The 20660-nt window shown below is 36.0% G+C and overlaps 1 protein-coding gene across 2 annotated transcripts in view; it reads left to right on the forward strand.

Moving 5' to 3' along the window:
- The window catches only part of Marchf5 (membrane associated ring-CH-type finger 5), a 34042-nt gene extending 14322 nt beyond the window's left edge, over positions 1–19720 (forward strand). The window contains exons 1-6 of one of the 2 annotated variants that reach the window (XM_063239362.1): positions 534–722; positions 6850–7005; positions 12497–12627; positions 15695–15878; positions 16055–16221; positions 16898–19720. In XM_063239362.1, coding sequence (XP_063095432.1) covers positions 6990–7005; positions 12497–12627; positions 15695–15878; positions 16055–16221; positions 16898–17014 — 615 coding nt within the window. In that variant the 5' untranslated portion in view covers positions 534–722; positions 6850–6989 and the 3' untranslated portion in view covers positions 17015–19720. Of the gene's footprint in view, positions 1–519; positions 723–6849; positions 7006–12496; positions 12628–15694; positions 15879–16054; positions 16222–16897 lie in introns of those variants that run through there. The other variant, XM_003462400.5, reaches the window with a different exon arrangement.
- The last annotated feature ends 940 nt before the right edge of the window (positions 19721–20660 follow it).

Here is a 20660-nt window from a genome sequence, read left to right on the forward strand (position 1 = left end):
GCTGAGGGAAGAGGACCACCATAATTTCAAGGCCAACCTGGGCAACATAGTGAGACTTTGTAACGAAAAATAAAGTATAAGTATAGTCAGGTATGGTGGTGCATCCCTGTGATCCCAGCACTCTGGGTGGCTAAACAGCAGGATCCAAGTTCAAGTTTAGCCTGGACAACCTAGTGAGACCTTGTCTCAGAATTTTAAGAAGAGCTGAGAGTGTAGCTTAGTGTAAAAGACCTGGGTTCAGTCCCCATTATTGGCAAAATAAAAGCATCTTAAAGGATGTCTGTTTGAACTATGGTTCAGTGTTGAGAATACAGAATTACTAGAAAGATGGAATAATGTATATAAAAATAAAGTTCAGATAACAAGAGTCTACAGAGAAAAAGAAAAAATTACTGGGATTATATTGTTTCAATAATCTCTTGATGTAGGGCAGAAGTTCTGTAATATTGTATCAGTAGTGTACAGTAGTGTAGAGGAGGCTGGGATTCTAAAAATAAATATAATTGTCTCTATTTACAGAAGTTGCTGGGTGTGTTTTGCAACTGATGAAGATGATCGAACAGCTGAATGGGTGAGACCATGCAGGTGCAGAGGATCTACCAAGTGGGTTCATCAGGCTTGTCTACAGCGCTGGGTGGATGAAAAACAAAGAGGAAACAGTACAGCCAGAGTGGCATGTCCTCAGTGCAATGCTGAATACTTAATAGTTTTTCCCAAGTTGGGTAAGAATATCTTTAAAGCAATATATGACATTTGATTTTATTAAACATAATTCTGTGATCTTATTTTAAAATAACTGATCTCTAGGCTTTTTTGTGAATTTATTTCCTTTCTGTTACACAAATATCAGACATTTGTTTTGCTAATGGCTTATAATTTCCTTAATATATCCCCAGGGCTATCCATTTGTCTGTATATTAACTATTTTCATTTGGTTTAGAAAAGAAAGGATGTGCATATCTGTGTGTGTAGTCCAATAACAAAGCTGCTGTGTAAAGAAAAGCTGACTTTTAAAGACACCCATTCTCTGGAGACAGATATTGGAAAGAAAGCAGTAGTGTGTTCTAATATTCTCCTTAATTCTACTGTAAGGAATAAAAATAGGGAAAATAAAGATTTAATGAAATGAATAGTTGAGGACCCAGGATTTAGCTCAGCGGCATAAGCGCCTGCCTCGCAAGTGCATGGTCATGAGTTTGATCCTGGGTACCAAAAAACAAAACCAAAAAGATGCAGAGTTCATCTTTAGAACCCAATTCATATGGTTTCCTTTCATGAAAACTGCTATCCTCTTTTTACTGGGAATTGCTGGCAAGAAATGGTCAGCAAGTTTTGAGAATAGGACTAGCATGACAGAAAGTATAGTAGATTGCTTAAAAGAAGCTATGGATGCAAAGTATTATTCAGTCATAAAGAATGAAATCATGTCATTTACAGGAAAGTAGAACTGGAGAGTATAAGTAATCAAAGTTATCTATTGCATAGTTTCTCTTGTAAATGAATTCAAAGATGTAAATAGTAAAATAAAGGAGAGATGGTAGAACACAAAATAGCAAGTCTTTCTGGAGATGGAAAAAGGGATCCAAGAAAAGGAGGAAGGTAGCAAAGAAGACAAAAGAGAACAAAAATGGTCAAGATATGTCACATATATGTACTAGTTCCTCAGTATGAAGGTAATTATTGTAAACATGATACTGTATTATAAACACATTAATTTTAAAACATCAAGCTGTAACTGGGTAATGTTTAGTGCTCATTGCAACCATATGTCTTATGAACTGGTGTTATTCTGTTTAATGTTAATGCATGCTAATGTCCCCCTAACTGAAAGGTATAGGAAGGCAGTTTGGGTTCTCAGAAGATCAGAAGGGAAGAATGACTTTGGGAGGCCATGAAGCTCATGGAAAAATTAGAAATTAGACGTACTGTACTTTTTTTTTATAGCTGCTATGCATACTGAAAACAGACCCATATTTTTTAAATGAAGTAATAAGACTGCAGATAGCAGAATGCTTTTCTCATGTAAAATTATTAATGGGAACAAACAAAGTTATTGTGGTTATTTTTCTAGCAAATCAATGTATAAGAAGAAAGAATAGCCTCATGTAAAAGTGATCTCCAGTATTTGGAAATTGTGGACCACATGGGTCTTCATGCATACAACTGATATTAGGCATCACAAAAAAACCCTAAAATGTCTTTATTGTAAGGTCAAAATAGTAGTTTACAGTAACTTAAAAATCAAGACAAGCAGTTATTGCTGCAGTCCTTTATTTTTTTGATAGCTGATTTACAAAATTAAGTTTTCATGCTTAACCATTTTTTCCCCCTTTCTAGCTTTGCTTAGATAAGCCCAACTTTCAGTTATAGATTGTTGGGAGAGCAGCAAGTATTTGGTCAGTCTGTTTGGTGTTTTACACATTAAAATAGGTGGACATGATCAGGCAAGCTGGCACACACCTGTAATTCTAGCTACTCATAGGTCAAGGTAAGCGGATTGCAAGTTGACAGCCAGTCTGGGCAACTTATGAGACCCTGTCTCAAAATAAAAAGAACTGAGGTATAGCTTAGTGATAAGATACTTAACTAACACACACAAAGTCCTGGGGTCAATCCCTAGTACTTGGGGATGGAAGGAGAGTGGGTTTGAGAGATGGCAATAGATAGATCTATTACTTGGTTGAATTCAGTTCTAGGAGATGAATATTCAGGTTTAATGCAGTAATTGAAGATGGTTTTAAGTATAGCCTAATAAAACATTTCTTTCTACAATAATGAAAAAATGTGCTAGGCAGGGTGGTGCATGCCTGTAATCACAGCATTTGGGAAGCTGAGGCAGGAGAATCTCTATGAGTTCAAAAACAGCCTTGACTAATAAACAAGTTCAAGGCCAGCCTGCACTATATCTCAAATAAATAAATAAATGCATAGATAATGTGTGGAAAAGAGTCAAACTCCAGTTAATCCATTTGTATCATGATTTGGCTTTTTATTTGTAACAATTATATTATTTCATGCCTTAAGTGATGGGTTCAGGCCATTCCCTGTAATGTGTTATGAATATGTGACACTTAAGCCACTTAAGATCATACAAATATTTTTCAGACATCAGTATCGTGAAAAAAATTTACATCTTTCACTTGAACGGGTTTTGTAAGCATCTGTCCTCTTCAGTAGAGAAGCAGACCCTGAATTTGCTCTTTTTCGTCATAATATACTAAAGATGCAGTACTTACTCAAGGGTGCAATTTGAATTACACTGATAATTTCCCATGCTGCCTTTAACACTAACTTGAGGATATATTGTCAAATGCAAGCTGTTTGTAAGTGAAATCATTTGTGAATTTAATAGGCTCTTTTTTGCCTCATATGTAGATACCGCTCTGGCCCTATTCATCTCAGTATACCTTTTCAAGTCAAAGTTCAAAAATAGTTGTTCAAAGAAAAGTTCCTTCTAGATCTCATCTCTCCATTGATAATCAGGATTAAAAGTTGCTTGTATTTCTTTACATGTGAATATGCTAAGACTTGATTCATTCTTAAAATTTTTTTTTATGTGTGTTTTGGTACCCAGTATCAAACTCAAGACCTGGCACTTGCCACTGAACTAAATCCCCAGCCCTGATTCATATCTATACACTAGTGATTTCATGTAGCCACTAAATACTGAAGAGCATATATCTGTGATAGTAATTGTTCTTCCCACTATAAAGCATACATATTCCATAATGTCCAGTTCTATCGTATTAGAATTTTGCGAGTAAATGGGTTTTTTGATCTGAACACTTTAGCCATTGGTTTACAGCTCACAGTAGTTACTCCTGTCTTTGTTTAAAAAAGTTAAACTCTTTGACTGTTCTAATCTTGACTTTCAATGACAAAATTCATAATAGGGACTTTGATTTTTTGGAGCACTTGAAAATGATATGAACACTTCTGTGATGTCTTGAAGCTATTTGTAAAGTACATCTGTGATATAATGTATTACTTTAAAAAGAATAATAATAGAAATGATACAGAATTTCAAAACAAGATAGGAAATTAACAATGGCTATTATGTTGCATATCATTGTCTTCCAGATAGTTGCTCAGATTACCAGATATAGACATGCAAAATTGATCAAATAATACAAGCACTAACTGTTCCTTTCAGTGAACTAATAGAGTAGTACAATCATGTAAGCTGTCGTGTGTGTGTGTGTGTGTGTGTGTGTGTGTGTGTGTGTGTGTGTTTTCCCTCTTATGGTGGGAACAGTGGTATCTCTTAGTATCAGCTAATCACACCTGATTCTCTACTCACAGTCCACTGTACCATCATACAGTTTTCATTTCAATATTCATATGTTGTTTATGACATGATAAACATTTTTATTTTTAATGTATGATGAATATTTTGAGCAGTCAGTTTTTTCAAATAATCCTCTTTTAACTATCCTTGTATCCCTTGAGTATGCCCAGATTGAAACATAGTTAGGAACCTAAAATAATTTCTCACAACCTTTATCATAGTTCTTTTAAATTTGTGAATTGTTTGCTGTCAAAACTTTCTCCTCACTCTGTAGACCAGTTAATAGATTAAGAGGGATCACTGCTGGTCCCCATGTGATGCTCAAAATACACTGGCTAGAAAAAGGAACAAAAGCCAGGCATGGTGGCACATGCGAAATTGATCAAACAATACAAACACTAACTGTTCCTCCCAGCACTCAGGAAGCTGAGACAGGAGGATTGCTATGAGTTTGAGACCAGCCTGGGCTGCAAAGTGAGTTCAAAACCACCCTGAACTGTACGATGAGATGCTATCTCCAAAAAGATTAGAAAAAGAAAAAGTAATAAAAGACAAAAAAGGAAAAAGGACTGGTTAGTATTCTGTAGGATGATCACTGTGTAGCAGTTATTTTTTTTTTTAAAAAATGATTTTCCTAGGAATGTAGCCTTAGTCTGACTGACTAATTAGCCAGTTCTGCTTCTTTTCTGGGACACAGTGGTGGCAAGAATAAATGGGTGTTGTTAAGTGTACGTTCCTCATTGTTGATAAGAAACTTAACTGTGATCAGTCATAAAAAATTTAGACCCATCAGACTTTCCTTCTATTTGCCATTCCACCTTAAGGTTTGCTTTCTTTTCTTCTTGTGAGTTAGATCAGTTGCATGTATGTATCTACTTTAAAAACCTTGCTGCTCAAAGTATGATCTGAGCAGTGTTGGCATCACTAGGGAGCTGTCAGGGCTGCAGAGTATCATCCTTCTGCCTGTCCCTGAATTGAAACTTGCATTCTTTTGTCTTTTTGCTTTTTATTGGTACCGGGGATCGAACTCACGACTGCCTACTTGCAAGGCAAGCGCTTATGCCGCTGAGCTAAATCCCCAGCCCCAAAACTTGCATTCTAATAAGATCATCAGTTGATGTCTATATACATTAAATTTAAGAAGCATTGCTTTAAAACATGAAGGGAATATCAGCTGAAAAATGCCTATCTTTTGCAACAGATAGCAATTTTCAAAGCTTCCTATTGTTACTTCTTCTATAATCTTTACCTAAAATTTTCTTACCATTTATCTGTATGGTTTTTAATTTTGCCTTAAGAGTTTTTCTGTTACAGTTATATCTTGGTACTCGACTACTTGGAAACTTGTTGAATTTGGTACTGAGTACATTTTGATGTGAAAATGTTCAGATGCTCATCATTTATGTAGTACTTAATATTTGTTTGATGACTTGCTACCCTTCCTAGCCCAAATAATTTGTTTGGTACTCATCGTATTTCCCGGGACCAATTAACAATGAATACTAAAGTACCCCTGTAATGTGTATTTATTGCTTTGCCCTTGATAATAGGCTCCTTGGGAGAGCCTATAATATGTTGTTATATTTGTTTTTAATGCCTGTAAATTTTGTGTGTAGAATAGGTTCCTAATTAGTGGTTGACCTTATAGCCTATAAGGATTTAGTAGGCTTAATGTTCTTATGAGGAAAAATGTAAGCTTTCCCTTGACACAACTACATAATCATAAAGAACCAGTGTTTTGATTTTATAGTTACTAATCATGGTAATATGAAATAAAGATACATAGATACTAGCCAAGCATGGTGGTATACACTTATAATCTCAGCCCTACAAGGCTGAAGCAAGAGGATCTCAAGTTCAAGGATAGCCTGGACTACACAGCACATTTAAGGCCAGCATAGACTAGCAAGACATGTCTCAAAAGATATTTAGATATGCTGTATATCTAGAGTCAAAGTAGATGAATGCCATCTTCAATTTTTTCTTTAATTTGGTGGGAAAATTGTTTGTTTAATCAGTTACTTATTTTGGTTATCTAAACTGTTTTAAAAACATAACTTTTCTCTTTATAATGACTAACATCTTGTTAAAGTACTTTACAAATTGAATTTACAGGATGTTTTTTCTTGTGTAAAACTGGCAAAATCTCAAACTAGAAGTGGAGCAAAGATGAAAACCTACTTGAAGTTCTTAAACTTAGAGTCCAGAATCTAGTGATGAATGCTAGAGATAAAAACTACGTCTAGATCCCAAATGCTTTTAATTGAATTGATTTTTTCAGTGTTATTTCATAACTTTGATAAATCATGTTTGTTAACTTGGGATCATATAATTATTTTTAAAAATCCATTTTAGTAGCAGATTGAATCAGATACTTGCCCATGAACTGTTAGATCTAGGTCCTATAACACTCCATTGCCTTGTGGAACACACTGAAGCGTCCCAGCATACAGCCAAGTGCCATGTGCTAAGATAGCTATGGCTTGGAAGGTCCTAGAGTGATGCCAATCATCATCAGAAAGCATTTGTTAAGCACCTATCTGTACATGGTTCTATCCTAGGCACTGTACAAAACGAGTTAAACAGACATGGTCCTTGCCCCTTGGGAGTTTTCAGTCTAAGATGATGCTGACATGGACAGACATAAAGGATATTGAGACAACTGAACAAACATTGAACAAGACCATAAAGTACTAACATTATGCACAAGCAAAGGGGTAAGTGCATTTTTGTGGGGTAGTATGTAAGGTTAGCTTGGTTTTTGCCAGAAAGTTGGATTCTCATATAGACTTGAAGTAGGAACAGAACATTGTGGACTTAGAGTGCAACAAAAAGACTTGGAGCAAGGAAATAAGTTTAGAACTGGATTGTTGAAATCTTAGTGGCCTAAAAAAAAATCTGTGAATCTGTATGGCATTGAAGTTGGTGTTTTAATTTAGTAAGTTGGCATCCAAAGTCAGTTCCTTGCGAAGCTAAAAGACAAGAATTGGGAACCTCAGTGGCTTCTGTGAACAATCTATTTTTCTTGTTAAATCTCTCCAATAAACTGTTTGCCACTTAACAGACGCTTTGGAGTTCGTGGAGCTGTTTATCTTCTTAGGAACTTAAATAACTGTCTTATGAAACCTTAGTGTTCATTATGTTAGAGACTTTAGCACTCAGACAAGGCACAGAAATTACATTTCTCAAGGATTAGAACCTGAGAATGTAACTCAGTGGTAAAGCACTTGCCCGGCATGTGTGAGTTCAATCCCAATACTGCAAAAAAAAAAAAAAAAAAAAGACAAGAGTTGGCAAACCTGTTTTTAAAGAGTTGTGTCTGAGATATAGGACCTGGGAGTTCAGGGTATTACAGACTGCCAGCAAATGTTTCAGCATTATTACCTATCAGCCCTTCGGTCATTGATTTGATTTAATTCCAAGGTATATCCTTTGTGTTTCATTGTTTTGTGTTTTGTTTTGAGATAGTCTTGCTAAGTTGGGTTAGCTGGCCTTGAATTCCTAGGCTCAAGTGATCCTCTTCCCTGTTTTGGACAGGTGAATGCTCCTGCACCTGGCCCTATAACAACAATATGTCTATAGATTTGACTTTGAATCACAGCATTCACAAATGTATTTTTGCAGTGTCTATCAGATAAAACTAATGACTTCTTTTTCAGTAGACATGCACTATTTTTACCCCAAATGTTCTCATTTTTTGAAATCATCAAATATAAAATATGAAAACTTGAATTTATCCCAGATATTAGGATATAGTTGTTGAACAAGAGTTGCTTTATTGTACCAGAGTTCACAGTAGACTTTCTTTCATTGCAAACTTCTCTAGTGCTTTTTAAATTATTGAATTTTATAAATTAATATTTATATTAAACTTCAATTGTCATCCATTGTGTAAATACAGTAGTGTTGTAAACATAAGTGGTGAAGCCCACCAAAACATTAAAAATGCAATAATAAGCTGGGCATGGTGGCTCATGCCTATAATCCCAGCACTCAGGCTGAGGCAAGAGAAAGATCATTGAGAGCTTGAGACCAGCCTGGGCTACAAAGTGAGCTTAAGCCCAGCCTGAACTGCATAACAAGATCCTGTCTGGGGAAAAAAAAAAATGAAAATGCAGTAATGACTTCTTAATATATGAAGCTTTTTTTTCCCTGAGATACTTAACTTGTGTGATACATTTTTTCATGCTTATTCCTGTTAGTGTGGAGGTTTCAAGGGCTAGAATAGTGATAGCAAACCTTTTAGAGTTTTCAGTGTTACAAATTAGCCCCCTGCCCACTGGCTAGGATCTTGCCTTTGTTCCACTTCCCGTAACTCTTTGTGCTATAATCTGGCAATAAGAAGAGTCAAGTGATTATTGCTATCTCTCTTAAGATTGTGACCCTGAATCATGGGAAGCACATGAGCTTCCTAAAATAGTATAGGCTAGGAGCTGTCATCCAGAGGATTTTACTCATTTGTTCCACTTACTAAATAATCTAATCTTTAATCTTTAGCTTTTAGAAATAACCCTCCAGGTGTAATTTAACATTCTAATGCTGTTTAGCACTTAGGCATTTATCTTTCTAAACCCTGAACCAATCTTGAACTAGTCCATATGGCAGTGTCTGGAGAGAGTTAAGCAAAGTAACTCAAAAACTTGAATAGTGCTATAAAATGTAGGCTGTATATTCATTTTGCCTGGCATATCTTCTATGTGTAACCAAAGAACAAGTACAGAATTTCCTAAAGGAGCTGGGTGCATGGTGTTGTGTGCCTGTAATCCCAGCCCTGGGAAGGCTAAGACAAGAGGATCACTGTCTCAAAAAAAAAAAAAAAAAAAAAAAATTTCCTAAAGGAAACATGAAGATTTTTTTTTCTTTCCTTGAACAAGAACTCGTACCCAATGGGTCAGGAAGAAATCAAGCTCATTTTATTAGAATGATCTTTTGTGGAAAAAGCTTATACCTGTATATTGTCATTGTTCATGACAGATAAAAATAGCAGTGTTGGTTGCTTTTTAGGGATTATACTTTCATCTAAATATTTGGTTCTTTTTAAAGAATTATACCACTTAACTTTAGTGATAGTTCCAACTATTCTAAGTATCTTAGTAGAGAATGCAGCAAATCCTTGAGAGTGATAGCAACTTGAAGATCTATCAGTAAAGAAAACCAAAAGATAATTTTCCTTTTGGAGTTTATGTTGTAATGCAGGAATCATCAAACCTTTTCTGTAAAGAACTAGATAGTATTTTAAACTTTGTATGTAGTTATATTCTGATAAAACTACAGAACTATAGTCTGGATTTGGCCCAGAGGCCATAATCTCCTGAGCCTTGTCCTCATAAATGGATATTGCCTTAATAAGTAAGTTAGTCTTTTGGTTTTCTTTACTGATAGATCTTCAAGTTGCTATCACTCTCAAGGATTTGCTGCATTCTCTACTAAGATACTTAGAATAGTTGGAACTATCACTAAAGTTAAGTGGTACAATTCTTTAAAAAGAACCAAATATTTAGATGAAAGTATAATCCCTAACTTATTAAGATAAGCAAAGGTACATAATCAAACAGGGAGTTTGATGAAGTGCAGAGGTTGAGAGAGTAGGCCTCACTGAAGCAAAGAACAGGAGCCAGGAAAGAATGCAAAATGAGTGGTAAGATAGAAAAACAGAAGATGGCACTGTCCTAGAAATACAGTGAAGGATCATGTATTGGGAAGAAAGGACATCACATGTTGATAGGTCAAGTAAGAAAACTAAGACTAACCATGGGATTTAGATACATAGGTAATATTTGTGATGTCCATGAGTAGTTTTGGTAGAGAGAGTTCAAGAGAATTAAAAGAAACAGACTATTCTTTTCAGGAATCTTTGTTTAAAAAGAACTAAGAAATGAAATCATGGATCAAGAGAAGAGTTTTTTTTTTTTTTTTTTTTTTTTTTCAGGTAGAAGAAATAATAGCATGTTTGTGTGATAGAAATAAGCCAGTAAAGGGTAGGGGGAAATGATGTAGGAGAGTGGGAGAAAATTACTGGAGCTCGATGACGTTGGGTTGTTGGTAAGGGGACAAGAGAAGGGGTTGACATCAATATGTAGAATTTTGGGAGGTAGACAATCTGTAGACATTCTGTTGTGGTTTCAGTTTTCTGATTAAAAAATTATCAAAGACTATAAAAGCTGAAATGCAAAAGTTTAATACTGTGTAGAGTGGTATTTAAGTTCACAGACTTGTTTGCAAACAGTTTGGTTCATAGACAAAAGTGTTCAGCAGAATTTTGCTTCTATTTGCAAGCTCCACATTATGTGACAGACATGATCACATCCATCTTCCCCACACAAATACAAATACAGCCATCTTAAAATGAATTAAGCTCATAAACCAAGTTACTACTGGACTTACAGTCTTCAACTTCAAGTACCAGCGTTTGGGGGGGTCTTTGACAACTAAGTTTCGGTTTTTGGTTTTGTTTTTTCTACTGTCTGAGTTATAAAATGAATTTGTGTATTTTCAGAGTTAAACCCTACATTATGAGAGTAAATGATGCATGTAATGTCTGGTATCACGTAAGACACTGAAGAAATGCTAACTGTAATTAGTGGGTATAGACTCAGTAGGCATAAACTAGGCTTACTTCATGTCTTTAGTCCTAAGATACAACTTAGCATAGTTTTAAATGTTATAGAAGTTAAAGTTTGACAGTATTAAGTAGGTAGGCTACATTTAAATCTCAGGCCCTTCAGTATCTCCCCTGCGTTTTCTTTACTTCATGGTAGTCTCTTCATACAGTGATCAGTGATATCACTGCTCCAGTAATCAGGGAGAAGTTTTAATCAGGGGTTCTCTACCAGGGAGCTTTGTTCTCATGTGTTTAATTATTTTACCATCAGATTGTTAATTTCTTTGTACAGTAAAGTAACTTCTTTTGTGTATATCATCCTTTAGATTGTAATCCCCTAGAAGGTAGGTAATAAGTCATACATCTCTAAGAAAATATTTGAAGTAATAGTTTATATAAAGAGAATGTTCAAAAAAATAATTAAATCAAGAGGTTTTCGGTTCAACTTAGATACCCAGTTCTTCTGCCTTGCTTTGAATAAACTCAGACTATTCCACCTTTCTAAAAAATTCTGCTGCTAAGTTACAGTATGTTGGAAGGCTGGATGTGGTGGTGCATGCCTAGTATCCTAACTTTCTGAAACAAGTTTGAGCTCAGGCTCAGTACCTTAGTAACTTAGACCTTGTCTCAAAGTAAAAAAAATAAAAAGAAGAGACTAGCGATGTAGCTTAGTGTGAAGGCCCTGGTGAAGTTCTGTCCCCAGTACTGGAAAAAAATATATATATATGACTTAACAGTAATTAGTAGAATACCTTTAAAATGGTAAGCACATAACAAGCATAATTGGCATGCACATCTGTTGGAATGCCACAAAAACTAACCACAATCATAAAAAGCTTGTTAGATAAGAATACTACACTAAATATAGCATATAGAAAATCAAAGTAAAAAAATTTTAGCTGGGGATTTAGCTCAGAAGCATAAGCACTTGTCTGGCAAGCGCGAGCGAGATTATGAGTTCAATCCCCAGTACCAAAAAAAAAGAAAGGAAGGAAGGAAAGACAGAAAGAAATTTGAGGCTGGGGATTTACCTCAGTGGCATAAGTGCCTGCCTTGCAAGCACACAGTTGTGAGTTCAATCCCCGGTACCAAAAAAAAAAAAAAAAAATCAAAAAATTGTGTAACTACAAGAAAATAACTTTGGCTACCTTTACACACTGTACCAAGATATACAATGAATGAAGTCCTTAAAGAAGTGACATTCTTACCAAGTTCATACTACAATATATAATGGTTGTCAGACTAAAAAGAGCAAGTTAAAATGACTCTTTCACTCTTCATTAGCCACTGTGATTGAGAGGGAAATGACAGGACTATTTCCTTTATAAGAAGCAACTATATTTAAATTTAGAATAATTATTTTTAAAACAGAGCATCTAAAACTATAAAAGAATGTTAAATCTCTAGAAAATTTTGAACAGGCTTTTTTTTTTTTTTGAGGAAAGGTTTTACTACATAGTCTAGGCTGACCTCAAACACATGGCAGTCTCCCTGCCTCAGCCTCCCAAGTGCTAGGATTATAGGCATGTGCCAACATGCGTGGCAGAACAAATCATTTCTTGAAATCCATGTTGTTTGAAACTGTACTTGTTTTCTTTGTATTACAGGTCCAGTTGTTTATGTCTTGGATCTTGCAGATAGACTGATCTCGAAAGCTTGTCCATTCGCTGCAGCAGGGATAATGGTTGGCTCTATCTATTGGACAGCTGTGACCTATGGAGCAGTGACAGTGATGCAGGTTTACTGTTTTATTCTATTTAGTATTACTACTTTTTATGTGAAGATCTAGTAAATATCTTAGGAGTTACACATATTATCATGGCTTTAAAATAAGAAAATGTATTAAAAACACTGAGCTAGTCCTGTGCGCCTCTTCAGGTAGCTACTATAGCCACTGTTTGTTTTCTGGGTTTCTTTTGAGACAGGATTTTGCTGTGTAGTTTAAGCTAGCCTTGAACTCATCATGTATCCTAGGCTGACCGTGAACTCTTTGCGATCCTCTTGCCTCAGCCTTCTGAGTGCTGCGATTACAGGCTTGTGCCAGTAGTCCCAGCACTATGTGCACTGTTAGCTTCATACATATTCTTCCACACCGACTTTAATGTGTTCGTAAGAAGAGAAAACGTTTTCCTCCCAAAGAAAACATTTCACTCCTGTACTGGGATTGAACTGAGGACCTTCCACATGTTAAACAAGTGCTCTGCCAAGGAGCTACATCCCCCAACACTTCTTGAGACAGTGTCCCATGAGTTTGCCCAGGCTAGCTTTGAACTTAAAATCCACCTGCCTCATTTTTATCAGTATCTCAGATTAATAGATGTGCAGCACCATGTCCAATACAACCAACATTTTTTATAGTGAATCCTAGCGATCTTTTCCTATAAACACAGAAATCTGCATGGCATTCTTTGTAGACAATTATAACAGTATACTAATCAGTCTGTTAGAGGCCAGTTATTTACTTCTAGTCTTACATGGTTATAAACAGTTGTTGTAGTCAAGGGTTGTGCTGAAAGCAATTAGAATCAGGACACAGAATTTATATTATTATTTTATGATGGTTACCCAGAGTAAAACACAAAGTGCAGGACATCTGTCTACAATGCTAAAGACCCAGAATATTCAGCCAAGGGCATGGATCCCACAGCAATGTTCTGCATGAGTCCAGATGAAAATCTAGAGCCCACATCAATGCCTTCCACAAGTCTAAATGGAAGTCTAGAGCCCATGACAAAGATGCACGCCTGTCTCTTTTACGGATCTGTACTGGGAAGGCCCATAGGTCAGCAGTAGAAGCTAGAAAGTCTATGCCAGCAGGGTAAAGGAGCTATGCTGATGGGTTGACAGTTTTACACCGGCAGCTGAGAAGTCATGCTCAAGGCTGCCCTGAAAAGTACCACAGCCATCCTTAGTGACACAGAGGCCCCAAGCTCCTCCAATGGGAGCAGTAGAGTACATGACAAAAAGCCAGCATGACAAGTTTCTCCTGGAGATTAAATAGCACACATATTCCCCTCTGGAGCCAGGAAACGATGGCTTGATGTAAGGATCAGAGCTCTCTCCATAGCCACTCTCATCAACAAGGTCCTAAGCTCCTCAGATGACCATGGTCAAACTCAAAATGGGGAAGCTAGACATGACGAGCTTCCCCAGGAGAACCAATGGCTCAAACAACACTTAGAGAAACCCACAACACCTCACTCTTCTCCAAGTCTATTTATGCTGGCAACTTTCCTCAGGTGGGCCATCTATGCGCAATACCATACTGATTTAATTCAGCTGGTATTAAACTGACCCAGTTTTTAATCCATAACAACAGTGTTAAAATCAGTAATTGTTGAAGATTAAAGAGACTCAGTTTCAGAATTTAGTCCCAAGACCTCTTCTTCCTATGTCTCTTTCTAAAATATTTTCAGATATCTTCTCTGTTTGTTGCGTGTTCAAATCTTTCACACTATTTTTCCTTAAATCCAGTTCTTTAATTGCAGCTTGACTCTTTAATGACCTCCATTCAGCATTATTGAAATCAAATTTAATTTTTATTCAGTTTGAAACCTAAACTTATTCCCTATCATAATTTTTCTGTGTCTTTTGAGATCTTACTGTGTTGCCAGACTCACAGCAGTCTGTTTGCCTCAGCCTCCTGACTTGTGGGATGACAAGCATGTCCCACCATATCTGGTTACTTCTGTGTATCGATTCCTACTGTTTTCCCATCTATTCAGTTTACATTCTACATTCTTGAGAGTAAATTGTTCTTTCTAGTTCTTAACCCCCTTCAGTCTAACCAAGGCCAAGTAGTTTTCCATTTTGATTCACGGCTGCCTTACTATAAGCTTTGCTACCTGTTGGCCAGGCATTATACACATGCCTATAATCCCAGCACTGGGGAGACTGAGGATTGCCATGAGTTCAGTGCCAGCCTGGACTACAAGTGAGACCCTGTCTCAAAAAACCAAAGCAAAACAAAAACCAGCACTTAGCTTCTAGATTGGTTAAGTGTTTTATAAATAACTCGGTAGTACTTAACATTTGGGTTTATATAATTTGCTTTTCTCTAATATACAGTGTGCATTGAAGAAAAACAAATAGAGCCAGGCATGGTGATACACACTATTGCAGCAGTTTGAGGCCAGCCTGGGCTATATAGGGAGATCCTGTCTCGAAAGAAAGAAAAGAGAGAAGCACCTGAAAAGCATACATTCCACCCTTGAGCTAAAATCTCATCCCCAAGAAGCGGGTTTTTAGGCCATGTCCTAAAGGCCAGTCCAAATCTAGGCAGACTAGTCACCTTCTAGAAAGAATGGCAAGGATTTAGATGTTCTTTTAGATAGGAGACAAGTGGGATCTAGAATTATATTCCAGTCCTACAACCCTACACATCAAGTAAAAATGGAAACAAAAACCAAATGTCTATTGAAATGTATTCTGTGTGATCTCCCATTGTGAAAGCTTTTTATTCCATGTAATGTAAAATAGTTTGGAAATTTTTTTTTCCTTGAATAAAGGTATTTCTAATAAATCAGAACTGATAGGTTTTCAGCTTTTTTTTTTTTAAAGACAGGTTTTCACTATGGCCTTGAATTCACTTTGTAGCCCAGGCTGGCCTCGAACTTACAGCAATCCTCCGCCTCAGCCTCCCAAGTACTAGGTTATAGGTGTGCAACACCACTTCTGGCTCAACTTATGTTTAAAACTTTTTATGTCTATATTCTTCTGAAGTTAAACATTTCCTACAAAATGAGCTGAGCTCAAATTTTGCTTTATTAGATAAGTGAATCTATCAAATACTATCTGTTTCACAGGTTGTAGGCCATAAAGAAGGGCTGGATGTGATGGAAAGAGCTGATCCTTTATTCCTTTTAATTGGACTTCCTACTATTCCTGTCATGCTGATACTAGGCAAGATGATTCGCTGGGAGGACTATGTACTTAGACTATGGCGCAAATATTCAAATAAACTGCAAATTTTGAACAGTATATTTCCAGGTAAGAACCTGATCATGGTTATAAAGTGCATACCAAATTAACTGTGTAGAAGAACCGTAACGTAGTTTTTTAGAAGTGTTTGAAGAGGTTTTTTTTTTTTTTTTTTTTTAAACTATTCTGCAGTATTAATACTAATGCACTGTGGTTTTTGGTTTTTGTTTGTTTGCTTGGTCTAGGGATTGGTTGTCCTGTTCCTCGAATTCCTGCTGAAGCTAACCCTTTAGCAGATCATGTCTCTGCTACCCGAATTTTGTGTGGAGCCCTTGTCTTTCCTACTATCGCCACAATAGTTGGTAAACTGATGTTTAGTAGTGTTAACTCTAATTTACAAAGGACAATCTTGGTAAGATGGTTTTAATAATACATTTTTTGAAGTGGCATACAAAAGAGAATGAACTGTTTTTATTTTAAAAAGGAAGGGGAACTATATAAATGCTCAATTTGTGGCTGTCTGCCTTAAACTTCTATTTGATCTCCTTGTCAAGCCACTAACTTGAGTGGAAATAAAATGGGGAGGAACCCTTACAGTTCTGGCTTTCTGAACTGTTTTGTGGTTACTTTCTCTTCCAGAATATACATGAATCATCACACCCATCCTTGTTGCCATTTGAGTTATGGTAGAGTTTCTGCTGTGGGGTCAGGCTCTGCCTCATTCAAATCCTAACACAGCTTCGTTGTGAAACATAAATCAAATTTATGACTTCTCTGTGCCTATAGAATGGAAATGGAAATAGTAGCTACCTCAAATTAGGGTTAAGTATGTACTGGCACAGAGTGAACATGCATATCATTTATTGTCATTTTTAGTATTGTTACCATTTAACCCCTCTGGTGGCAGTCTGCACCTAGCATAGTGTCTATATCTCTTCCCCACCTCACCCCGTAGTAGGGAAGAGAATGTTTTACTTGCAGTCATCTGAATTCATCAAAGCCTGTTATCTTTTGTAATCTAAGTGAAATTCTTTTTATCATGTTTCTCTAAAATTGAAATATAAAACGTAACTTTCTTTTTATTTTAGGGTGGAATTGCTTTTGTTGCCATAAAAGGAGCATTTAAGGTTTACTTCAAACAGCAGCAATATTTACGTCAGGCACACCGCAAGATTCTAAATTATCCTGAGCAGGAAGAAGCATAAAACCATGACTTCTGGGTCTTCTGCAGCCCTCATCCATGAGTCTGTTGTCTGGTTTTGAATCCACCATTAGTGCACTAGTGGAGACTTGTGATAAGCTGCTGCTCCTATATTTTTAACAAGTATAATAAAGCACTTAGGGCAGGGGAAATCCTCAGTAATCACGGAACCTAAGGATGTGATTTATTGTCATTGTTTTATATGTACTTCTTTTAAGGCAGTCATCTAAACTGTTCTCTTTGCATGGTAAACTGGGTTCATATTTTCTCCAGACAGAAATGTAAAGATCAATCTGTACAAATATAAAAATGCATATGCTATTTTATTCTGATGTCTCTTTTGTATATGTTCATGTTCAGTATTTTCTTAGAATAAGCAATTCAATGAAGATACTATGAGGATTTTTCTCATTGGAATAATTTGATTATATACTAAATGAACATGTTAATACGTGGAAATGTAAATTAAATTAGTTATGAACAAATAAGCCAAAAATGTATGTAAACATTCACATTATTATCTGAAAAATGAAATTTTGTTGTATTTTCCTTAACCCATGTGATGTTCTCCAAAGTACATAGGATAAAAGTTTACAGGGCTTCCAGATTAAATTTTCACTATTAAATTTATTTATACAGTTTTGACATAACATACTTTATGAAGTAATTTGACTCATGTAGTCTTGATTACAGTGTATAACTGTCTCATCAGGTACATCAATCTCAAATGAGGTTTTTAAATCTATATTTCTAGAAATTAGAGTTGTCAGTTTATAGTAGTTTGAGCAGAAAATGATTTGCAAAAAAACAAGAACAAAAAATATATTTTACTTTGCCCTTTCAGTTACTCAGATATTTGCTGATCACTTCCCTCCTAATTGCCTCAGCGCTACTGAGTGCTGTAGATACAGTGGTGAACAGGCAGGCGTGGTCCCAGTGCTGATTTTACAATCAGTCAATGAGGAGCTAATTATGAAAATAAGGATGTGTTGGATAAATTTTGAGGTTATTGTTTTTGGCTAAGTCTGTTTATTAGAAAAACAATACTGATGATTTTAAATTGTAATTGTCACATCAAAAAAGTTAGCACCTTAATCATTGTTTAACTTAGTTTTTTATTGTTCAAAAGCATATATTTATTTTAAGCCATTTTCTGTGGAGTGGGCATCTTAATGTTGTTCAACAATCCAAATGGTGTTTTGGTTATTTTCATTAATTAAAAATTTTATAGATAGTTCCAAAAACCCTGTTTTTTGTTCACAGTATCTAATACGTAACAGTAGTAAATGCTTCCCCGTACTGGTAAGTGCCCACTTTATGCGTTTAGCAAATATAGACTGGGCGATGTTAGATTGCAATAATGTATGTTAATTTTAGTTATTAATAACTGATATTTTTCTGTAGTATTAATGTCTTAATTTTGAGTTATGTAGTGTTACTGTGAATGACTGTGGAATATTCAGAATTAGAATTTCTTGGGGTGGGAGAGATTTGAGTGAGCGAGCCTTATTGAGAACACTGCTACTATTCTGAAGGGAGAATTTTAAATCTATGATTATATATAAATATAACTTAGACTCTGTAGCTGTAATTATAAAGTATATTGGCTTTGAATTTTTCAATATGAAGAGATATAAAGTAGACATTTCCTGCATAGTTTTGTTATATAATAGAACAGTTCTTAGTCTTTTCTAAAGTTGCATATTGTCCCCTATATACTACTTCAATGCCTAAGATGAGGAATAGCTACTGGGGTTTACTGGCATTAAGCCCCATGGAGGGGAGGAACAACTCTAATCCTTGGGGGAAAGGAGAAGGGGTTTCTAGGGCTACAAAGAGATAACAAGTGCCTGGAGTCCAGTGGCCTCTAGCCCTAAAAATGAATACTTTTAAGAAAGACCATGCGCCAGCTTTCTAGGAAGGTGGCCTGCCCCATCACAAAGCAGCAAAATATCAGAGGCAGTTTTTAAAAGCTGCATTCAAATCCTAATTCAGCTTTTAATAACTATGACCCATCATGGCTAAGTGACTTAACTGAGACTTCTCAGCCATAATTCTCTTCATCTCTGAAATGCAAAGTAATCATTAGAAGACTATTTCTAGTAGGATTACATAAGAAATTAAAAGAATAGAGGCATTTTAAGTCCCTAAAGAGTAGTAGTTGATTCTTAGTTGCTGAATAGTTTGTTAGTACTCTAGGGAAAGGGAAGAAAGAGGGTAAAAGAAAGCAGTAGAGGACAAATGAAAGTGATGATGCTGGCTGTAGTACACATGCCTGTAGGCAGGAAAATTACCATGAGTTCAAGACCAGCCTGAGCTACATAATGAGATCCTGTCTCAAAAAAACCAACCAAATAAAAAATTGATGTAGACTTTTTGAGATGGATGGATATATTTTTTGTTTTCCTGGTTATTTTCACACTGCTTTTCTGTCACTTACAGCAACTTTAATGTTTAAACCTCTTTTATGAAATCCAATGACTAGTAGAATTTCTGTTCTTTGTAGATGTTAACTTATCTCCATTTAAGTGGCTGAAAATAATGTCCATCGTTACATAAGTATCAAATACTGTGAAGCATATACAATTAGTGACTTAATTAGTCACTGCCTTGCTAATTTTGCTGTAATTTTTTTAAACGTCTTGTTTTTAATATAGCAAACTTATCTCAGTACTGGCTGGATTAGGTTGAATAAAGAATTTTTATGTTCTCTAGGTGTACTTTGTCTTTTGAACGAATTCCAATTCGTTAGCTATGTACCTATTGTTTTAAAACAATGAGACTTTCTAGTGAGACTTTTTTTTTTATAAAAATCTGAATTTCAGGGAAAAAAGCGGTGGCACATGGCTATAATCCAGACTGAGGCAGAAAGATTACCACTTGAGTTCAAAGCCAAGGTCATATAGAGAATCCTGCCTTACAAAATCAAAATAATCCTTCCCAGGAATTGGTATTAATTGTATAATCAGGTTAACCTAAATTCTAAGTATGTTATAATTAAAATGTACCCTTGCTTTCCCACCATTAGTTTCTTGGGCTAAGTATGCTTAGACGAGATCTGGGGGTATTGTCATGCTGTGGGCTCTTAGAAGAGTAATCAGAGCCAATTGCTGCCTCTCAGGTGCTAAAAATTCACATTTCTGATGGAGCAGATTAGAGCTTCTGGAGTAAGTAGATCTAGTACAGGTCCACATCCATGAAGGTTGATTGTATTGGTTTTTGTGGGTTTTTTAATTGTTTGTTTGTTTTTATTTTTGAGACAGGAACTCACTATGTGGTATGAGCTGGCCTCAAACTCACGGCAGTCCTCCCGCCTCAGACTCTGAAATGCTGGGATTACAGGCATGTGCCCCTATGCTCAATGATTGTTTGGTTTTAAGTGATTTGATTGTCCACCTTGGAGAGAAAGACTAATTGAAATGCTGAGAGTTGGACGGGCCTGCATGTATGATGTAGCTGATAATAAGGGCAGTGTTCTTCTCAGACCTTCCATTTCCTTATCAGTGGTACTAAGATTACAAAACCTGTGTTTTGCGTTGCTGTGAGAATTAATAAGGTAACCTTTTAGGACAGAGTTTGGTACATGGAAAAGCTAAGCAGAGCTGTACCCATGTACAAGCAGAAATGCCCATGAGCTTTCGTTGGTCTAC

Source organism: Cavia porcellus, unplaced genomic scaffold (genome assembly GCF_034190915.1).
Source record: "Cavia porcellus strain 051 isolate PalLab524CR breed Dunkin Hartley unplaced genomic scaffold, mCavPor4.1 scaffold_28, whole genome shotgun sequence".
Lineage (NCBI taxonomy): Eukaryota > Metazoa > Chordata > Mammalia > Rodentia > Caviidae > Cavia > Cavia porcellus.